Source organism: Betta splendens, chromosome 24 (genome assembly GCF_900634795.4).
Source record: "Betta splendens chromosome 24, fBetSpl5.4, whole genome shotgun sequence".
Lineage (NCBI taxonomy): Eukaryota > Metazoa > Chordata > Actinopteri > Anabantiformes > Osphronemidae > Betta > Betta splendens.
The window spans coordinates 9054229-9073562 of NC_040901.2; the positions used below are offsets into that span (position 1 = coordinate 9054229).

General features: G+C 48.3%; 3 protein-coding genes across 5 annotated transcripts in view; 1 reads left to right on the forward strand and 2 right to left on the reverse strand.

The window, feature by feature from the left end:
• Positions 1–519: 519 nt before the first annotated feature.
• On the forward strand, positions 520–2767 carry LOC114850170 (G-protein coupled receptor 6). The gene is made up of 2 exons (XM_029142170.3): positions 520–811; positions 1351–2767. Exon 2 carries the CDS (start codon positions 1376–1378, stop codon positions 2381–2383), a length of 1008 nt encoding a protein of 335 aa, XP_028998003.1. The 5' UTR covers positions 520–811; positions 1351–1375; the 3' UTR covers positions 2384–2767.
• Positions 2768–6681: 3914 nt separating this feature from the next.
• On the reverse strand, positions 6682–7651 carry ccdc167 (coiled-coil domain containing 167). Its single transcript, XM_029142157.3, has 4 exons — positions 7495–7651; positions 7287–7381; positions 7121–7173; positions 6682–7044 (listed from the first exon to the last, which is right to left on the reverse strand). Exons 1-4 carry the CDS (start codon positions 7543–7545, stop codon positions 6926–6928), a joined length of 318 nt encoding a protein of 105 aa, XP_028997990.1. The 5' UTR covers positions 7546–7651; the 3' UTR covers positions 6682–6925.
• Positions 7652–9310: 1659 nt separating this feature from the next.
• wasf1 (WASP family member 1) overlaps positions 9311–19334 on the reverse strand; it is a 36758-nt gene continuing 26734 nt past the window's right edge. For 2 of the 3 annotated variants that reach the window (XM_029140549.3, XM_029140551.3), the window contains exons 5-10: positions 18856–18973; positions 13280–13336; positions 12705–12868; positions 12441–12620; positions 10684–11237; positions 9311–10612 (exon numbers count right to left, since the gene is read on the reverse strand). In XM_029140549.3, the coding sequence (XP_028996382.1) occupies positions 10455–10612; positions 10684–11237; positions 12441–12620; positions 12705–12868; positions 13280–13336; positions 18856–18973 (1231 nt within the window). In that variant the 3' untranslated portion in view covers positions 9311–10454. The remainder of the gene's footprint in view (positions 10613–10683; positions 11238–12440; positions 12621–12704; positions 12869–13279; positions 13337–18855; positions 18974–19334) is intronic. The other variant, XM_029140552.3, reaches the window with a different exon arrangement.

The window sequence follows — 19334 nt, forward strand, 5'->3', positions numbered from 1 at the left end:
AGTTAATGACACGCATCACTCACACCTGAGTTTGACACTACCAACAAGCTGTTCAAGATCTGTGCTTGGCCACAGATCTGACAAAGTGATGGGCATTTCAGCATCAGCCAAACGGCGCTGGTTGCCGTAGCAACAGAGTAGCCAAAGAAATTGGAAGGCTCATTTTGGCTCTGCCAAATTTTGGCCACTAGCAATTATTATTTTCCACGTAGGAGTCACACACTTGAGAGCGTTGTCAGTGCCATTTTTAAAACCAACCAGTTGTAACTGTGAAGAAATTTGAATTATGTTCAATCTACGTTTTAAAGACTAAACATAATTTTGCAGTAAAGTCCGCCCTGGTTTGGGCCCAAATAAAAGCTTTTACACTTGTTGACTTGCTCCACCTGTTGAATGTGAAGCTCCGAGCTTGTACTGTGTGGCGTTCACGTACGCAGGAGTCTTGGTGCTAAGGCGAGAACGGGACTTTATCCACTCTTTCGCTCTCTCCCTCTCTCCCTCCCACCCCCCGTGACGTCACGCCCGTTTAAAGCTCTCCTCCCGCGTCCTCGCGACTCGGTCCCCTCTCGTCCGCCCTCGTCCTCGGCGCGTTCACCTTCCTCACCGGGCTGAACACCGGCCAATGCTTCACGCCACCTCTGCCCTGCGTGTCTGTCCCACGCGTGGGAAGCACAGCAAGACCAAGGGCTTCACCTGAGACGGACCACGGGAGCGCGTTCCTCCATTTATTTCTAGTTCTACATTTCTTTTTCCCGTCGGACGAGGCTGTGAATTCAGCGACGACATCAGCTCAGACCGTTTTGTCACGGAGGTACGTGTCACAACTTCTCTAAGCAAGAGGGACAATACAATTATTGGGTTTAAGTGGCTTTACTAGTTTTGTATTACTTTAAATTGTTTCTCTAAAATATAATTTTGTTGTCGGATATATGCAGGCTAAAAGCTACAATGTAACCATTAATCAGTCCGAACAACATTTTTAGTCGCAAGTAATGATACATGTGATGTTTCTGGTTATTTACGGCGCCTGTAGTTTCAGCACCACGGACAGCTCCTGTGCGTTTCGCTGCTCCAAGGTTTAAAACGCTGAGCCACCTTTTCCCCAACAGCTGTTCCTCTGTAGCTGCATTAATACATGTCCAATGTCCATGTTTTAGACGACTTCATTATCGGGTTCAACCAATTAAAACTGGGCTCTTCCAGATAAAATATCTGGTTTCTACTGTACAACCCACTTTACACAGCCTAGAAAACATAACACCAGGTTTAACGCGTTCCTTGTGTTGTAATGTTAAGTCGATTAGAGTTTTAACCCTGTGCTAACTCTCCTTGTTTACCTCCCGGCAACAGGACGAAGGGACGACAGCGTGGAGATATGAACGAGTCGCTGGTGGTGAATGACTCCTCTGCTACTCCTGTGCCTGCAGAGGGTCTGACATGGATGGAAGTGGAGTCTCCAGAGCACAACGGCAGCCTGGAGTTCTCCACCGCCCCGCTGGAGTTCCCCGTCAACCCGTGGGACATCATGCTCTGCATGTCCGGCACTGTCATCACCTGTGAAAACGCTATAGTGGTAGCGATCATCTTCTACACGCCCACGCTGAGGACTCCCATGTTTGTTCTGATCGGGAGCCTGGCCACAGCCGACCTTCTGGCCGGAATGGGATTAATCCTGAACTTTGTGTTCCAGTACGTGATCTCGTCCGAGACCATCAGCCTCATCACTGTCGGCTTCCTGGTGGCCTCCTTCACTGCCTCCATCAGCAGCCTCCTGGCTATAACAGTGGACCGCTACTTCTCTCTCTACAACGCTCTGACGTACTTCTCGGAGAAGACGCTGCAGTACGTCCACCTGATGCTCGTCGGAACCTGGGGGGTGTCTCTGTTCCTGGGGCTGCTGCCGGTGCTCGGCTGGAACTGCCTGGACGAGCCGGCCTCCTGCAGCATCGTCCGGCCCCTGACCCGCAGCAACGTCACCCTGCTGGCGACCTCCTTCTTCGCCATCTTCGTGCTCATGCTCACCCTTTACTTCAAAATCTGCAAGATCGTGTGCCGCCACGCGCACCAGATCGCCCTGCAGCAGCACTTTTTCGCCACGTCCCACTACGTCGCCACCAAGAAGGGGGTGTCCACGCTCGCCATCATCCTGGGCACGTTCGGCGCCAGCTGGCTGCCCTTCGCCATCTACTGCCTGGTGGGCGAGCGGGAGTACCCGTCGGTGTACACGTACGCGACGCTGCTTCCAGCCACCTACAACTCCATGATCAACCCCATCATCTACGCCTACAGAAACGCGGAGATCCAGCGCTCCATCTACATGCTTCTCTGCGGCTGCTTTCAGGCCAACGGCTCCTACCGCTCCAGGTCACCCAGCGAGGTCTAACGAGGTGCTATAGGGCTGCGCGCGTGAGGAAACCAAGGGCAAAAACACACGACAATCTGCTCACGGCTGACAGTGAATGGACCCAAACACTGAAGGTTTCTCATGCATACTATATCTGCACTTTACTATGTCTCAACACAAGTTAGGAGGAGATTTTGGGAATGCTGTGAACAAAAAATAGACAAAACAAACCTGTGAATGTATCTAAGTGAGAAAAGGTCATGGAAAATCTTGCACTTTATGTTTTTTGAAATGCCAAAGCAGTATTGTATAGCCCTTACTGTGTTTAAATGTCTAAATGTACCCTGTGCCATTTTTATATTTTGTATTGTATTCGTCTTTGATGGAATTTTCTACGAGAGGAATAAAGAGAATTCAATCCTCCACGTGTCCTGAGTGTCGCTCGTACTTTAGCTCCCGGCTTGTTTTTGCTTGTGCGCGGCCGCCGCTGTGTTCCAGGCGCTCCCTCCGGAGCAGGTGGGTCTGTTTGAAGAGGCTAATGGCACCTCGACCCGCCGAAACCGCCTCGGCGTGCACGCGGACGCGCTTGAGTCCTGTTTGCCCAGTGTGCGCGCGCGCGAGAGGTGCTCCACATGTGTGAGAACGTGCGCCCCCCGCTTTGACCGCAGCCCTTTCTGCTTGAGTGGGAATAATCCCACTTAACGTGCTGCATTGGGTGAAACTTCGCGCAGGTCCCCCTCTCATCGGTGCACGGCTGCATCGGCAGGAGACGCCGCACGCACTCCCCTGCAGGAAATGAAAAGGTTGCGTAGGCCTCTCGTCTCGACGGCGCAGGAGCGAGAGCCTCTATCTGCGCGCGTATCTGTGTGTGACAGAGCGAAGGGAGAGGCGATAATAAGTCCCTGTAAAGGCTGAACGACGTCTGCCAGGATGTTGATGCAGCTCCTGGTGCCACGCGGGGGCAGAGATGCGCTGTTAAACAAGGGAAACCGTCCTTGAATGCACAAATCTCATCTTCCCATCATTTCATAAAGACAAAAGTGGTTCTATACATGTCTAACTCTCAATGTTGGGTCATCTTTCATAAGCTTGTTGTCTAAAGGAAACGTTTATGGACTCTGTAGCATTGTAGACATAAAATAATATCACAGTCTATTTACTTGTATTTCTGGTGCTCTCCATCGTGTCTCATCTGGAGTTCACCCAGTTGCCATGGCATTTTAAAAGGCTTCTCGTCCAAGTCGGTGTGGGCTTAATGTGCATCGAGCTTTTAGGAGCAAGCTGCTGAAACCAGGGCTGAAAACCAAAACAAGGAGCTAAAAGTCACCAAGGGGTGAGAAGCATTTTCTCCCCCGCTCCGCAGGGGGCCTCTTCTTCCTGCTTCTCTATATTGTCACCTGACAGTGAACAGTCGCATATACGTGAATAAGACGCGTCTCCGGCAGTTCCTGCCATTCGACTGACTTCCATCTCGTCTCGTCTTTCAGTGTCGGTGTTAGATTCCCCCCATCACATTCACTCGCCCAAATAACATTAGTTTATCTCAAAAAATGTTTTGAAATACATTTCAATTCCTTTGTCATCTACTCTCAACAGCTAAGTGGACTCTACCGTTGAAGAGGTTAATATTGACAACAGTAAAGTTCACATGTGGACCTTTATTTTGATGTGACATCCATTAGACTAAATAGGGGCAGTGTCTGAATTATGTAACACTTGATCGGAGCAACTCTCCAGGCAATCACCAAAGTACACAGTCGTATGATTCCCTCATTAATAACATTAATTGTGCTGGTGTAGCAAGTGCTCTCTATAGGAACATTACTATTACTGAGCTGGTCATTAGCTCGATGGAAAAGGCTTCGGTGATATCGATTGTGTAATCATACAAATGGCTTGTTTTGTTTCTCCCCTTGGTTGTCATTTCATATTCATACTCTACGAAACCGGCATTGCAGGAAAGTTGGATAGATAGATAAGATCCTACTCCCCATCCAGGTAACTAGTACTGTTAATCTGAATATTTTAGTACTAGGTAATAACATTAATCACAATGGTCTGCCCCTTAAACAGAAAATCTGCTTCGCTATGAAAGTCCTCATCATCCTGCCCGCATGGCCTGTTCAAACTGTGTGTGTGTGTGTGGGGGGGGGGGGCTCGTTAGGAGCCTTTCTCCTGGGTATCTCTCCAGACTGTGAGTGGGCGTGCGTGTGACGCCTGTGAGCGGCCCTGTATTGTGCATTGTACTGTATATTCCCCGTCCCTGCTGAGTGTGAGCACGTATAGAACAGAGTCATACCTGCCACACGAGGCAAAACAACCCCAGTGTGTAACTGTACACACTTTGTGTTGTTGTGAGCTGATCATTTTTAAACGTTTACCTCCTTCAGGTGCTGTTTGCTTTCCTGTCTAAACCTTCTGCATCCTTCTCCATCCATTCTGTCCTACTGTCTTGTCCATCTTTTGTTGCTGAGCCGCTCATTCAACCAGAATAAGCTGTCCAAAACATTATGCTTAATATTTATCCTGCCTGGGGCTCAGCTATGTTTTGAAATTAATGTTTAACACAGTTCTCTCAAAACTCCTCCGGCAGAACGAGAAAGTATCATCCTCAAGGAAGTGTCTTTATTATTTTCCATACGAGGTCGTTTTGACCTGCAGGATAATAAGAAGCTTGTGATGGCAGACGAAGCAGCAAGAGCTCAGAGTCTGATCGGTGTCGTTTTTGGGCAGAACTGAACGTGGCAGCGGCCCGTTCACATACAGTACTGTCTGTTTCTTCTATAAGCTCGCTCACCATTTCTCACAGCTTCTTTCCGCCTCGTTAACCACCATTAGCCCCGTCTCCTCTCCCAGACACTCACTGCACCTTCCAGCCCCAGTCAGGACAGTACAGAGTACGATGACAGTACTGTTGAGCTACTGTCGCACGTTTACGCCTCTTCTCTCAGTCAGTCTCCCATTTACAGTCTCATATTTACTTAAGAGCAGAATCCTCGCTGTGCCTGGAGGATGATTAAAAATGCAGATCAATTCAGCCATGAGCAGCTTAAGGAGTTGGGGAGATTACTTTCATCAGTATGAGAGCATGATGCCTAAATTTCTTATGAATAGCTGCTTTTTATCCTGCAAAGTGAAGGAAATGAGTTTATAGTTATATTAATGCCGCATAAGTAGAGTGAAGTGGCTCTACTGTATAAAAAGCAATTATGTCATGACAGAGTTATGACAGAGGCAGCAGGGGTTTACTTTACTTCTCAAAACAATAATGAATTAGAAAAAAAAAACTGAAATGAAGGTATTTGGGAATCTTAAAATGTGTATTTCCTGTACTTGGGTTTAGGTTCCCAGTAAATGATGCCCTAAGCTAGAACTGACCACACGACGGTCAGCCCTCCATGATATTATCTAACAGCGATAAAGGTTCACTACCAGCCGAGATGACAACTTTTAAATGACTTACATAACAGAATGATGCTGACACTGAACCTCCACCTGCAGTGGGAGAGATCCGGCATCTTTCTCCTTGTGAACCATACAAATTCAAAGTGACATCTGGCATTTTGCTGCGCAGACGCACCTATTTTATTATTTATGTAAGTCATCTACATACATAACTTGGGGCCACGGTGTCATGTAAAGCAGAACCGTACACAAGGTCAGTGTAGACAAGGCGGTGACGTAGTAGAGTAACTTGAAAGTAATGTGTATTTAGGGAAGTTTTCAAATATAGCTTTTCACATTTGAATGATTGCGTTTCTCTGTGTTTTAAATATCAGCTGTAACATCACTAAAATGCAGACTTCAGTGTCAGTAACAATTTAAATCCCACAGAAGTGTTGCGTAATGAGCTTGTTTACCTTTGCTTTATCTGGGGATGAGCTAGTGAGTGTGCACGGCGTTGGTGAGAACTGTGTAGGAGGCAGGACACACACTGATGGAGCTGTCCTCTTGTACATATGACTGAATTTGCCCCTAGTTTAAGATTAATACATTCAATTAAAGATCATTTAATTATTTTGATAATTCATTTTTTATTTTAATATAGTATTTTAAGTGTTATTTAAATAGATGACCAGAACAAACTGAGCTTAGTGATACAGACAACATCAGAAATGTTCCTTTGTTGTTACCCCCCCCACATGGAAATAGACACGTGCAGAGACTGCCCTCTAGTGCTGCTCTACTCATAATACAGCATATTCATACATTTGAACCTTTTCCAAAAGCACTGCAGACAAAACACTCTGGCATAAGCAGCACAAGCAGCAGCAAAAAACATGCTCCCAAAAAGAATATTGTTTAAGACATTCATGAAAAAATGGTCCATTTACTCATTGTGCAATGTGTTCTTCATAGTATATTTGTGCTGTATAATTATAATACAATTTGCAAGGTTCCAGAACACATACTGTACAAACAGTCTGACTCACACCATGTATTCCTCCTACTGTATATAAATTGTTCTATATTGTTAGATGTCTTTGTTGCATATTAAACTTCATCCCATCAACAGTCCTTGAGTTCACAGTTCTGGACCCATAGTTATTACAAACCATCATGGTTCTGAGTTTGTTTTAATCACGCGTCCTCCTCATTGTAGAAAAACATGTAGTAGAAGAGCGCACTAATTGCGAGCAGAGCCACTGAGAGCAGCATGTTCTTCCGATTCTCTCCTCTTAGGGTCTCCAGCTCTTTGTCTAAATGAGAATAACAAGACTCCTGTGTTTTCCGTAAACAAGCCAGTATTTAATGGCACTTATTACTATTACTCACCTAATTTTTGCACCCTTTCGTTCATGATGGTCACCTCATCCTCCAGTTCCTGCCTGTGGAGCAGAGAGCTTTTATGTGGCTGATTAGGAAGGACACTGGATTTCATAAAGGCCCCATTGATCATATTTAATTGTTAGCACCTAGTGAGAAGGTGCGCGTCCATCACCTCTCTCTGTCGTTCAGCGCCTCCTTCCTGCTCCTGAAGTCCGCCCGGTCCAGGTTGTCCTGGCAACGAGCCCTCCGCTGCTCCAGACGGTCAATCTACGGAAACATCAGGCACCAGGCTCATAAAAATATTAATAATAACCTAATAAACATACACCGTGTTCAGCCAGAGCTGGAGAGAAACACGGAAATGACGCATGTTACTGTACCTCTGTAGCGACGCTGATTTTCTCTCGTCTTCTATCTTTTACTTTAGTCATTTTGTGAAGAAACGTATCCTAATTTCTGAATGAAACTACGACTGTGCGGACGTGTTTTTGCTTTCACTTCTTCTTCGTGGGTTGTCGCATTTCCGCTTGACTCGTCACCCCTTTCTCGCGTTGCCGCCCTCTACCGGCCGCCGGCGGTAAAGCGCGTTCACCCAGCAGACACGTTGGTTGAGCCGAGGCCGAGGAGTCGGACACACTTTAATCTGTTACTGCGTCATAGTGATTTAATTAATATGAAACGGGGCTGCATTATAAAAATTGTTGCTGGTTTTCTCAGTGGTTTAAAACATCCAGAACATTTTGAATACGTTTCCTTGTGGTTCCAGAGTAAAGGAGAGCGAGAACGCGCTTCTTCACTTGAGATTCGATCACTGTGGACAGAACACACATTAATTAATCAATTAATTAATAGTGTGTCATTTTTTTATTTGAGGACACATTGTGTGTGTTGATGGGGGAAATGCCATTTTTTGGGACAGTGCTCATTATCATTATCTGATTTTTGGTGTCTGGTATTAGTCATTCTTATGTTGCTTTTCAGCGTATGGGGAAACCACGTCAAGACCACGAAGAGGAGTCCCAGGTCAGCTTGTTCTCAAAGGGTCAACACGGAGACCGGCTTCAGAGTAAGTCGGAGCCTGCGGTGCTTAGTCCATGTGAGTTTTCGTCCCGCTTCTGTGATGGGTTGCGGGCCTGTGTTGCGGCTCTGGGGCGCCCTCTGGCGGAGGCGAGGGGGAGGTTCACAGTGGAGAGACAATCAGTGTTCTCTGCAGGGTGCGGCCAGTCCTGCCTCTTGACCACGGCTCAGGGTGGGTCCATTCATCGCCAGCAGCCGTTTATAAATCAGATGAGTTGTGTGTGTTTTTTTTCCTAGTTCCTAGTTAAAAATGATTATACCGTGGCTTCAGCCTTAATTAAACCACGACTCCCTCCTTTTCCCGGCAGCTATAATGTGTGTATCACGGCATATGGGCAGACAGGCAGTGGGAAGACTCACACCATGCTGGGATCCCAGCCAGTGGACGAGCACTCAGGCGGCATCATCCCAAAGGCGGCTGCTGAGCTGTTTGGGTGAGAAAGACGGGCTGTGGATTCACCAACGTTCGGTTGAGGTGAGATCAGAACCTTAACTCGTCTTGTTATCGTGACCCTGTCTTCTTGCTGACGAGCTTCACCGAGTCCCTGCAGCGTCTGGGATTCAGCTCCCAAGCCCAGCAGTATTGTTATAGTAGAAATAGTATATACTTCAAAAAAACTAGATGAAATGTCATTCACCTTCTCAGGTTGTGTATGTAGAAGTTATGATTTTGTATAAACTGTGTGGAAAAAAAGGGTCAAAATAAACCAGTGATGTGACACACTTGGTTTTGTGGAGCAGGATGCGTTGCCTGATTTGGGAGGAAAACAAATCTGGCAATTTCCTCCAAGGAGGTGAAAGAGTTGGGCATCATCCCACGGTGAACAGAAGAACATGCCGTATCTGGTAATTAAATCTGTTTTTTCATCATTTCCCTTCAGACAAATGTTTTTTTCTTTTCATCAGCTCCTTCCTGTCAGCTACCGCGAACTGTGGTGAGAGCTCACATTTTATTTAGGCGCTAATCCGTGTGCATCAGGTGCTAAGGCGACGTGCCCAGCAGCGGGAGTCAGGGGCCGTGGTCGCCATGACAACGCTTCTCTCAAAAACAAAACATCCGGCCTCGATTGACTGATTCCAGGGTCAAAATACAAAAAAAATTAAAGTCTGGCCAATTACTGCTGAAACATAACATTAGGTTTTAATCATTTCAAGCAAACTGTTACAGTCAACAGTTACATAAGTTAATTGTTATACAGTATTGATCTAATCTTACCTTTTTTTTTAAACCAAGTTCTTCCCCATCCCTTTTTCCTCCCAAACATAGAAACGGCAAATCCATAAAAGCGCAGGCAAGTAAGTAGTAACAGCACAGTACATTCATCAACTCAACGATACGCTTTGTACGAACAATAAGGCAAGTAGAAGAAAGAGCGGACGAACGGATGGAGAACGATGGCGGACGCGTTGGAACCAAGGCAGAGTGTGTGGTCGTCTCGTAGGCAGGATCACGCGGGACGCTTCCTTCTGGACAACAGACCCAAACGAGGTAAGGCTTCTCGTCAGAGGCGGTCGGGGGGGGGGGGGCAGCTGCCTTTAGTGGGGCCGAGAGGCTTGTACCTGGAGATGGAAATATTCTGTACTTCTACACCATCTACTGACGTTCAGCGTCTGTTTAAAAAGAAGGACAGGAGCTCGTATCCAAAACGATGACTCAGCGCGTCACCGTGGTCTTCTTTGCAGGCCGCTCTCAGGTTCAATCTCATGGCATACATTTCCCTGGGCTTGAGGCCAATGTGTACGTGAATATGCTTTAACATCCTTATCGTCGCATGACGACGTACCAGCGGTGAATAGAGTCAGTGCTGATGACAAGGAAACAACACAACAGGCTGATTTTTCACACGGTATCTGGAGAGACTGGAGCGCTCCGGCAGAAAAAGGCTAAAGGACAGATGAGAAAACGAAAACATCACTCATTCAATGCCACGTCGAGCCACCAGGGGGCAGAACTGTGCTGGAGAACTAATGCCTTATGCAGCATGCCTTCATTTTTTCATTTTCTTATTCTCGTTTTTTTTTTCTAACATTGACACAGAGATATGAAACAAAAAACAAGTGGTTCTTGAGTCTTTCATGTATAATAATAGCAAACATGGGGGTTTCTGTCACAAGAAGTCCATAAGAAACAAGTTTTGTGTGGAAGTGCAGAAATGAAAGAACTTGTCTTGGAACACGAGGAGTCGCCTCCGAACACAAACCACGACGAGACAGAGATGAGAGAGGAGCTGGACAGGAAGGGAGGACCGCAACGCGTCCGCCGTCACTCCATCCAGTCGCCTTCGTCGAACTCGGACTCGTCCTCGGAGTCCGAGTACTCCACGGCGATGCGGCGTGACAGGATGGTGGCCACGTCGTTGCCCACTCGCTCGTGCTTGGCCTCCTGCTCCCGCTGCTCCTCCACCTTCCGCAGCTGGATGCCTGGAGAGAGGGGAGGAGGCGCGTGAGCCGGGGGCACGAGCGCCTGCGCCTGCGCAAACGGCGCAACCCACCTTTTCTGATGGCCTCCAGCAGGACGCTGCGCGCGTCGCTGATGGGGGGCAGGTTGGCCGGGTGGTGTCTCTTGGCGCCCACGTCGTGCACGGCGTGCGACAGCGAGGAGGCCATGGCCCCCGCCGACGGGAACGCCGGCACCGGCGGCGCCCCCGACGGGCACGGGGACGAGCTCCGCGCCCCGGGCAGCGGCAGGGGCGGCGGCGGAGGGGGGGGCGGCAGGACGGCGCTGTCGGACTGCCCGCCTTTGTCCAGGATCTGCTGGAGACGGGCCGGGGAGGAGGAGTGCAGGGGCGGCGCCACGGGCGGGGGGGCGGGGTGGAGCACCCCCGGGGCGATCTGGAGGGGAGCGGGCGGCGGCGGGATCGCCGGCGGCTGCTGCTGCACGGGCAGGGGGGGGATGGGGGGCGGAGGGGTGCCCCGTAGGCCCGCGCAGGGCAACGGGGGAGGCGGGGGAGGGAGGGGGGGAGGCGGTGGAGGGGGGGTGTTGGAGTTGAGGCCCGCGGTCCGCGCCGGAGACTGGGGTCTGCTGTCGGAAAAGCCCGAACTGGAGCTGGAGGGACGAGAGACGGGAGCAAAATGAAAAGTTAATGGTTTACGTGACAAATCGGGTCTTTTCAATTAAGAATGTGCAGCGGTGCATGAGTGCGGTTCTCAGAGAGGCTCAGAAGTGTGGATGGAGTGATCCCACTGCTGATGGAGCCTTAACGTCACCACCCGTCTGGAAATCACAGCATCAGACGGTCCATACACTGATCAGAGGTTGGAGGACGTGTGTGTGTGTGTGTGTGTGTGTGTGTACGCGCGTGTGTGTGTGTGTGTGTACGTGCGTGCGTGTGTGTGTGTGTGCGTGCGTGCGTGCGTGTGTGTGTGTGTGTGTGTGTGTGTGATAACTTGTTCACCAAAAGGCAGAATGTTATCACCGCTGCCCATTCACTGATGCTGAGGCTGCGTGGGCGGACGGAGCTAATAACAAACACGACACGACTGACGCGCTCACAATCAATTTTCTTCCTACGGAGAAAGTTGCTGGAGACAAAAAGCGCAGCGAGCGAGAGGGAGAGAGAGAAAGAGAGAGGAAGGGGGAGGAAAATGGTGCGCTGAGTGCTTCCACCGTGAACACTAAAGGCTGTATCTTCTACTAGTATCTTCTTAATGTGCCACATTAAGTGTCGGGAAGGATTTTTAAGAGAGAAAAGTGAGAAAATGAGATGAAGTATAATGATGATAGTAAGTTTAAAAGGAAGTAAAGGAGAGTTTGGAGCTAAAGGTCAGCGAGGGCTGAGAAAGTAAATAAAATACAGGGGACAGATGAAGACGGCGATGGAGTCTGAGAGTAAGAGAAGACAGCTGAGAAAATCAATGCGATGTTCCTCCAGAGCTGTTGCAGCCGCAGCCTTAATCATTCCCTCTGATCTCTCGTCCCGTCAAACAGTGACCTAAGCAGCAAATGCACAGCAGAGAAAATGACCTGCAATATGTTCAGCGGCCTTAACGCTATCGATCCTGCCCTCCTCCCTCTCTTCCAGCCTTTGTCCCCGAACCCTCAAATCGTTCGTCCGCCCCTCTTCTTCCCCGCGCTTCTTCCTTTAGGCTCCATCGGAGCGAAAAAAGCCTCATCTTCTTACACAGAATAAACACTCGAAGGAGGAAAAGTAATGAAATGCCACTCACTATCGCCACCTGATCCATAATAGAAGAGGTGGAAACACACACATGGTGATGGAAGCTCAATGTGAGCGTGACGCCTCCCCACCTGATCACAGACGGCGGCTTGATCTCTCCCAGCGGGTGCACGGGCGGCGGCGGCGGCGGCGAGTCGTGCGGCCGCGTGTACATTCTGTCGCCGGTGCGGCTCAGCAGCTCGTTCATCTGCGTGTACGGCAGCGCCGCCAGCGAGAAGGGCCCGTCCAGCTGCTCCATGTACAGGTTGGCCCTGGGAGCGGAGGCAGAAACAGGCCCGTTAAACGTCCCACCGCCCACACGCAAACGCAGCCGGAGGGTTGGGTCTGGAGGGTACCTGTTGTCGTGGTAACCGGCAGAGCCGTTGGCCTCTCGGTGCTTGTCCTCAGGTATGTCCTGGGCCAGCTCCGCGCCCAGCGCCAGCTTCTGCCACTCCTTCTTGCGGTCGTGAGGCGCACGCGGCACCTTCTCGGGCTCCGGCGGACGGTCTATGGCCTTCAGCTTCGGCAGGACGGGTGACGGGGGGACGAGCCCATACGAGACGGTTCAGAGAGAGAGAGAGGAGGTAACAGATTAGACAGAGCGACTAACAAGTGGGAGACATTAGAGAGACATGAGTAAAAAGCATTTTATGGCTATTCAGACGCTCGTCCAAACTTTAAACATCTAACAAACAATTCACCCTAATCTTTTAATATCAGCTAATAAAACATTTTTCTCTTCATAAAGACTTAAAGGATGAGGCTTCATCCACTGGGATGGGAGCAGGGAGCGCTCGTTGACAGACTCAGGCCAAATTCACAACGCAGTAACAAAGGTTTTATCATCATCACAGCACTCCCTCCCTCCCAGGTCTCAGCATGACTGACTTTAAACAGAAATCACACATAAGAACGCTGTATTTTCACATACCTGCCCTGGACGGTCTAAGTACCTATAGACCTGATCATACATGCGGGGGTCCTGCAACTACAAGAACAAAAACAAAAACCACAAGAGAAGCACTGGGGGTGAGGGGAGGGGGCTTCAACAAAATCCAACATGGCACAGGATTGAGCACAACACGCACAACACGTCAGCGGGGACAAAAACGGTGGGTGGTGAGAGCGAGGGGGACAAAAGGGGGAGAAGAGGGGGGAGGAAAAGTGCTGTTAAACAGAAAAATGACAAACGTGCACAGCTGGGTGAGTCACAATGCAGGTGGGACATCCAGTCCAGGGCAACACACACACACACACACACACACACACACACACACACACAGCCTTCGAGAAAACACAAGACCGAGGGATAAAGAGAGAGACCTCGCTGGAATAAAGAGACAAAACAGGGCTTTGGGCTCATGGGAAAGACTGAGACCTACTGCAGGACACACACTGAAGGATGACGTGCAAAACAAACACACAACACACAAAGAATAAACAGTGATGTGCAACAGGACGCCTTCTCAATGACTTTTGTCCAGAGCCATGTTAGGACGTGATAACAGTTTAGGTAAAACACACTTTATATATGAATTCATATATTCATGACACAGTGTTTAATAGATATTTCATACAAATCTTATGGTTTGAAAAACTAAGCAGGTGAAACTTAAAGGCACATTCAAACCGGGCCCTGTTCCATGTAACTCACAGCACACAGGCAGCGCGATGTTGTTCTGCATGTGGGGCAGATTTCAAATGAATGATTGTCCACTCATCATAAGACAGAAATGTATCATCCAGAGGGACAATGCTGGTTAATGGGATTATCTCATTGTTGGTTTTGGTCTTTCCATGGGATTTGTTGACGGCAACTCAGACAGACAACATCGGCGGCCAACTTTAAAGTGTGGTTAATTGGCTGCAGTGCGGAGTGTAGTCGTTACACAATCAGCTTTTATTGTGGTGAGCACTAAAACACAGCGTTTCCCCAAACACCTACTGCTGTCTCACTTCTAGAGGCGACACGTGTGTGCCTGTGTGTGTGTGTGTGTGTGTGTGCGTACCAGTCCACAGGTGTGTGACTCATCACATTGTGGCCGCTCCCCTGCTCCTGCATGTGTGTGTGTGTGTGCATGCGTGTGTGTGTGTGCGTGCGCGCCTGTGTGCATGCGTGTGTGTGTGCGTGCCGGTCCACAGGTGTGTGACTCATCACACTTTGGCCGCTCCCCCGCTCCAGCTGAACGGCGTTGCCGCCGCTGATCCACTGCTGCAGCCGGGCCGAGTGGAGCTCAGGAATAAATACTAGTGGTAACGCACATTGATTAGGTTCTGATTCGTCCCGGCCCATTAGCCCTGATGAGGCCGTGGCTGAGGGGCGAAGCCTCCACACTCAACGCACACACACTGGGAGACAACAAACTGCCTCCTGCTGCTACTAAATGGACCGACTTAATAGAATTCATTCCAAACAGCCGGTCAACGCTGTCCGTCGAGGCTGAAGCTTCATTAAGAGGTCAAATATCCAAACCTACAGGCCTCGGACATTCTCTGAGCCTTATAGAGTCTGGCTTTCTGGAATATAGTAACAGAGAACATTTAGACATGTTACGCATTTATGCATTTGTCACAGCTGTTGTGAATGCAGCTGTGCCTGTGCATGCTACACACACACTTTGGTGCCTTCCTTTATTTTGAGTGCGTGATCAATACGCCTGAGTCAGCAGAGCTGCAGCTACGTTAGCGGATGAATGACCCCCGGCGGGAGACGCGGCCGTCGGCCCACGCTGACAACAACACCGGGCCTTTAACAGGACAAACATTACTGCTGCTGCTCATGATCTACTCAGTTTGTACATACTTGTGTATTATTCATGTGCAGCTACTGATTTTTTACTTGAATATGTTTTTGCTGATTACGCTATTGTGCATTATGATGGCTCGTATTAAAACCAGCATGATGGAGTGGCCGGTGTCTTTAAATGTGCGTTCATGGGCGTCCTTCCCAAACATTGTACAATTAATCCAAAACCTTGAAAGCCTGCCCCTTGGCTTAGAATCATATTAAGTGTTTCCCCCCCGCTGGGATGCAGATGCAGTAAATAGTGGAGGGGTGTTAGTAATGGTCTTGAAGTTGAAGAGGCCTCTAGTCCAGACTGAACCAAAGGACGAGTGAGGTGAGGGAGGGCTGCAGGCTAGCGTGTTACTGTGGGGGAGGTGGTCCTTGTGGAGGTGGGGGGTGGGGGTCTTACCTCTGGGGGAGTTAGGAAGGAAGGAGGGGTTTCAGAGAAGATTCTTATGAGGTCCTTGGGAAACACAAGATAGAGCATTTCCAGCTGCGCAGAGTTAGAAAGTGTTAGAGGATCCAGAAAATGTATAGCAGCAGAGGTGGAAGGAATGAAGACCTCAGAGCTAGGCGATGATGTTTCATGTTCAAAGGTCACGTATAATGTGAAATCAATCCCCTAATGTGTGCGTGTAATGAAGGATCAGCACATTCAGCTCCAATACGCTACAAGCTCGTTGTTTCCCACTGGAGCAGGTCCCAGTAAAACAAACAGCCAGTGGGTGACGGCCAGTAGCAGGGTCACTGCTTCAACCCCGTGCTCCCAGCATCTTGAGGGGACCGAGTGGTTGGCACGGTAACCCAAGCATCGGGGGCTAGCGGGATGATTAGCTCCATGCCTCTGCACATCTCTGCACAGAATGTCTTGTTGTCAGAGGCTCACACCTTGTTACTGTAACTACCTGCAACCTACAACCCACACAACTAACACAGAGGAGCATTTTGTTGTGTGGCCTTAATCATTTCCTCGAAACTGGAAACAACAACTGTATTCTTTCCTGTCTAACTATTCATTACTGTACATTTACTCTCATTCATTTAGGCCTTTGTGATTGAGCTGTACTATTACGCAACAGTGAGCTTTCAAGCTTGGACCAAAACACGCACTGCTGCTTTTGGACGTTTATACAGAATAAGAAAAACTTCTAAATGTGCTAAATAAGAGGAAGTGGAAGAGTCATAGGGTCATTTCCACAGAGGATGGAGTTGCTGAAGACAAACCTGGATGCAGTCTGGACTCGAGCTCCGGCTTTTTGTTTCTCCTGCCAACTTCCTGTCTCTCTCCCGCTCTCATTTCACTTTCTCCCGTGTCCCTGGCACTTTCCTCCCACTCTCTCGCTGTCTCCATCCGTATGGCTCAGCACATAGTCTACCGCTAATCCTCTGAGGCTGAGGCTAACACAAGAGCTAATGAGATTAAGGATCTGCAGCTTTCTCGTCCTCTCTTTGCTCGCTGCTGTTTTTCATTTCTGACTTGCTGCTAATCCGTTGCCTGTTTGTAACACAGTGTGTGTGAATGTGCTTTTAGACTAACTAACTACAGTAGTTATGACCGGGCCACCTTGTCTAACACAGCTACTGGAAATGGAAATATTAGATACTAGGCTCTCTGTCAGGTACAATACTGTACAGTGCAGCTCAAATCCAGTAGTGAAGAATTTAATTACACATGTGACTGAACTCTTGTCTATTCTTCTTCACACTGTAAAAACATTTTTTTACTGATGTAGCTTTGCATCAGGACCAGCTTTAACATCTCAGCCTCCACAGGGAGGTAAAGTATAGGTTATTCAGAAATGTAATCCTCATACAAGAGATTCATCTTGTACTGATGGATCATACATACGCTGTACGTGAGGAAAGATCAAGGTTGCTTGACAACTATGACTCCTCTGGAATAAATAGAGCTATTACGACTACACCATAACCCTGAATGCTTGTCACCACATCACTCAAATGTGGTCCTTGGGATAAAATAATTGATTCGATATTATCTCCCCTCTGTAGTGTGGGATATGAACTCATGAACCTTCATGACCTGCACTTCTTAAAAAGGGTGTATTTAGAAATACTTTTGAATAACTTTTGTTCCCTGTGGTCAAGAGCTGACCTGACCTCTCATTACTTACTTAGAGGCTGTGTCAGTTATAAACGTGTAGTATTTTGAGGTCGATGTTGTTGTGTGTTGTGTTTAAGTAGCTGTAGATGTTTCTTTTTCCATATCCTCGTCATCTGGTGTTTACCGACATTCATTAATAATCAAGAGCAAAATGTAATTAATTTTACTATTGTGGTATTAATTAAACCCTAGTCCTTGGCTGTGACGGCGAAGCACAAAGTTGTGGGAAGGAAGAGAGAGACTGAAAGAAAATGAGAGGGAGCTGAAACATTATCTGTGGTGGCAGCGAGTCTCAGACAGGGTCACACTGACTGACAGGTGTTGGTCTGTCAGGCCCCGACACTGCAGCTGCACGGTCCCGTAGCTCTTGGCTGATTTGGATCTTGGTCTCGCCTTCAGAAGCTGATTCTCCATGCTACGTGTACACACACACACACACACACACACACACACACACACACACACACACACACACACACACACACACACACACACACACACACACACCCTCCGCGCACTGTTTTCCCTGATCCTCATTCAGACCATTTATCTGCCGCGATGGTTACGCTCACCAACAAATATGCGTGTGTAATTCCTCTAATCTGTCCTGCTTCCACTGTGAATCGTCCTCTAGGACTTTCCATGGGGTCTGTCTAACTGCCAGTGCGGTGAAGGGAGGGAAGGAGCAGGCCATCACAATCTGAGCCCACCCGAGGTTTTAATTAGAATGAAATCACTGGAATGAGCTTTGGTCATATCAACATAACCCTTTGAAGCAGGAAAAGTCGGCCTCCTGACGCGCAAACAAGCCTGAGGTTTCATTTTATGCTTAAAAATATCCATGTATAGCTGATGAATACTAAACACTCAACGACGTTACAATGCAATCATTAATCCTTACAGCTAATTATCTGTTCTCTCTACACCAATCCCACAATCATTAAAAACCTCATGACCAAAAGCAATATCCTCTTCACTCATTGGGAAATCACTCTCCTTATTTCTCACCGACACGACATGAGCTGCGATTCCCACGCATTTAAATGCAAGCTGGTGGTGATTACAGCTCCTGGTGAAGAGGGTGGGGGACCTCTCTCTTTGGAGTAAGGGGTCAGAGAGTTTGCTGAGGATGGATGCGTGTGTGTGTGTGTGTGTGTGTGTGTGTGTGTGTGTGTGTGTGTGTGTGTGTGTGTGTGTGTGAGGCTCATCAGATCCCGTGTGTGCAGCGCTTGCTCACAATGCTTCTGTTTGTTTTTGCACAGCGCAGAGGCAAGTGAAGGGCAGATGCTCCCATTGATTAGATGTAACGATCACACAAGTAAGAGGTAAGTGGGCTGACTGGAGGAAGAGTTGATTAAATCTGTGAGTGGTGGCTAATTAATGCATTAGACGGCATGAAATGGAGCCAGACCTGTGAATCTACCACTGAATCATGGGCTTATTCAAGGACGACACGTCAGCTGTCGCCTCCTTTTCATTTTATGTGCTCCCTGCTTGCTAAACTTCATTCACCTCAACCTGCTGAAGCAACTGTTGCATGAAAGTTTAAAAGTCTAACGTGTGCATCTGGGGCCCGGTGCCTGCGAGGTGTAACACTCACCTTCTGTTTCCGTCTCTCTTTCCTCTTGTCCTCGGTGTCCTGCAGCATCTTCTCTCTCCACAGGTCAAAGAAGTACGATGGATTTGTATAAAACTTCAGACCTTCCTTCCCATCGTCCCTGCAGGTGGACAACAATAAGCTAGGTATTGATTTTCACTACTGACATTAGACAATTAATCCGAATAGCTGCTCACTGACTCATAGCTGCAGAACAAAGAAATAAATAGTGAGGGGTATATTGAGGAGCAGTAACTTCCGCCGGTCTTGTCCTGTGTGCTCTAGCTCCACATTATATCTGTTTACCATTGGTCATGAATAATAGCTAATGGCCAGCCTTATAATTCATTCCTCCTTCACTCTGCTGCTCTCTTGTTTCGTTTCAGACGCCTCTGTCGGTGGAGGTCACGGGGGAAACGGTGCTGTGATGATAAGGAGGGGAGAAAAAAAAACAACATCTGGCAGATGCAGGTAGTTACCAC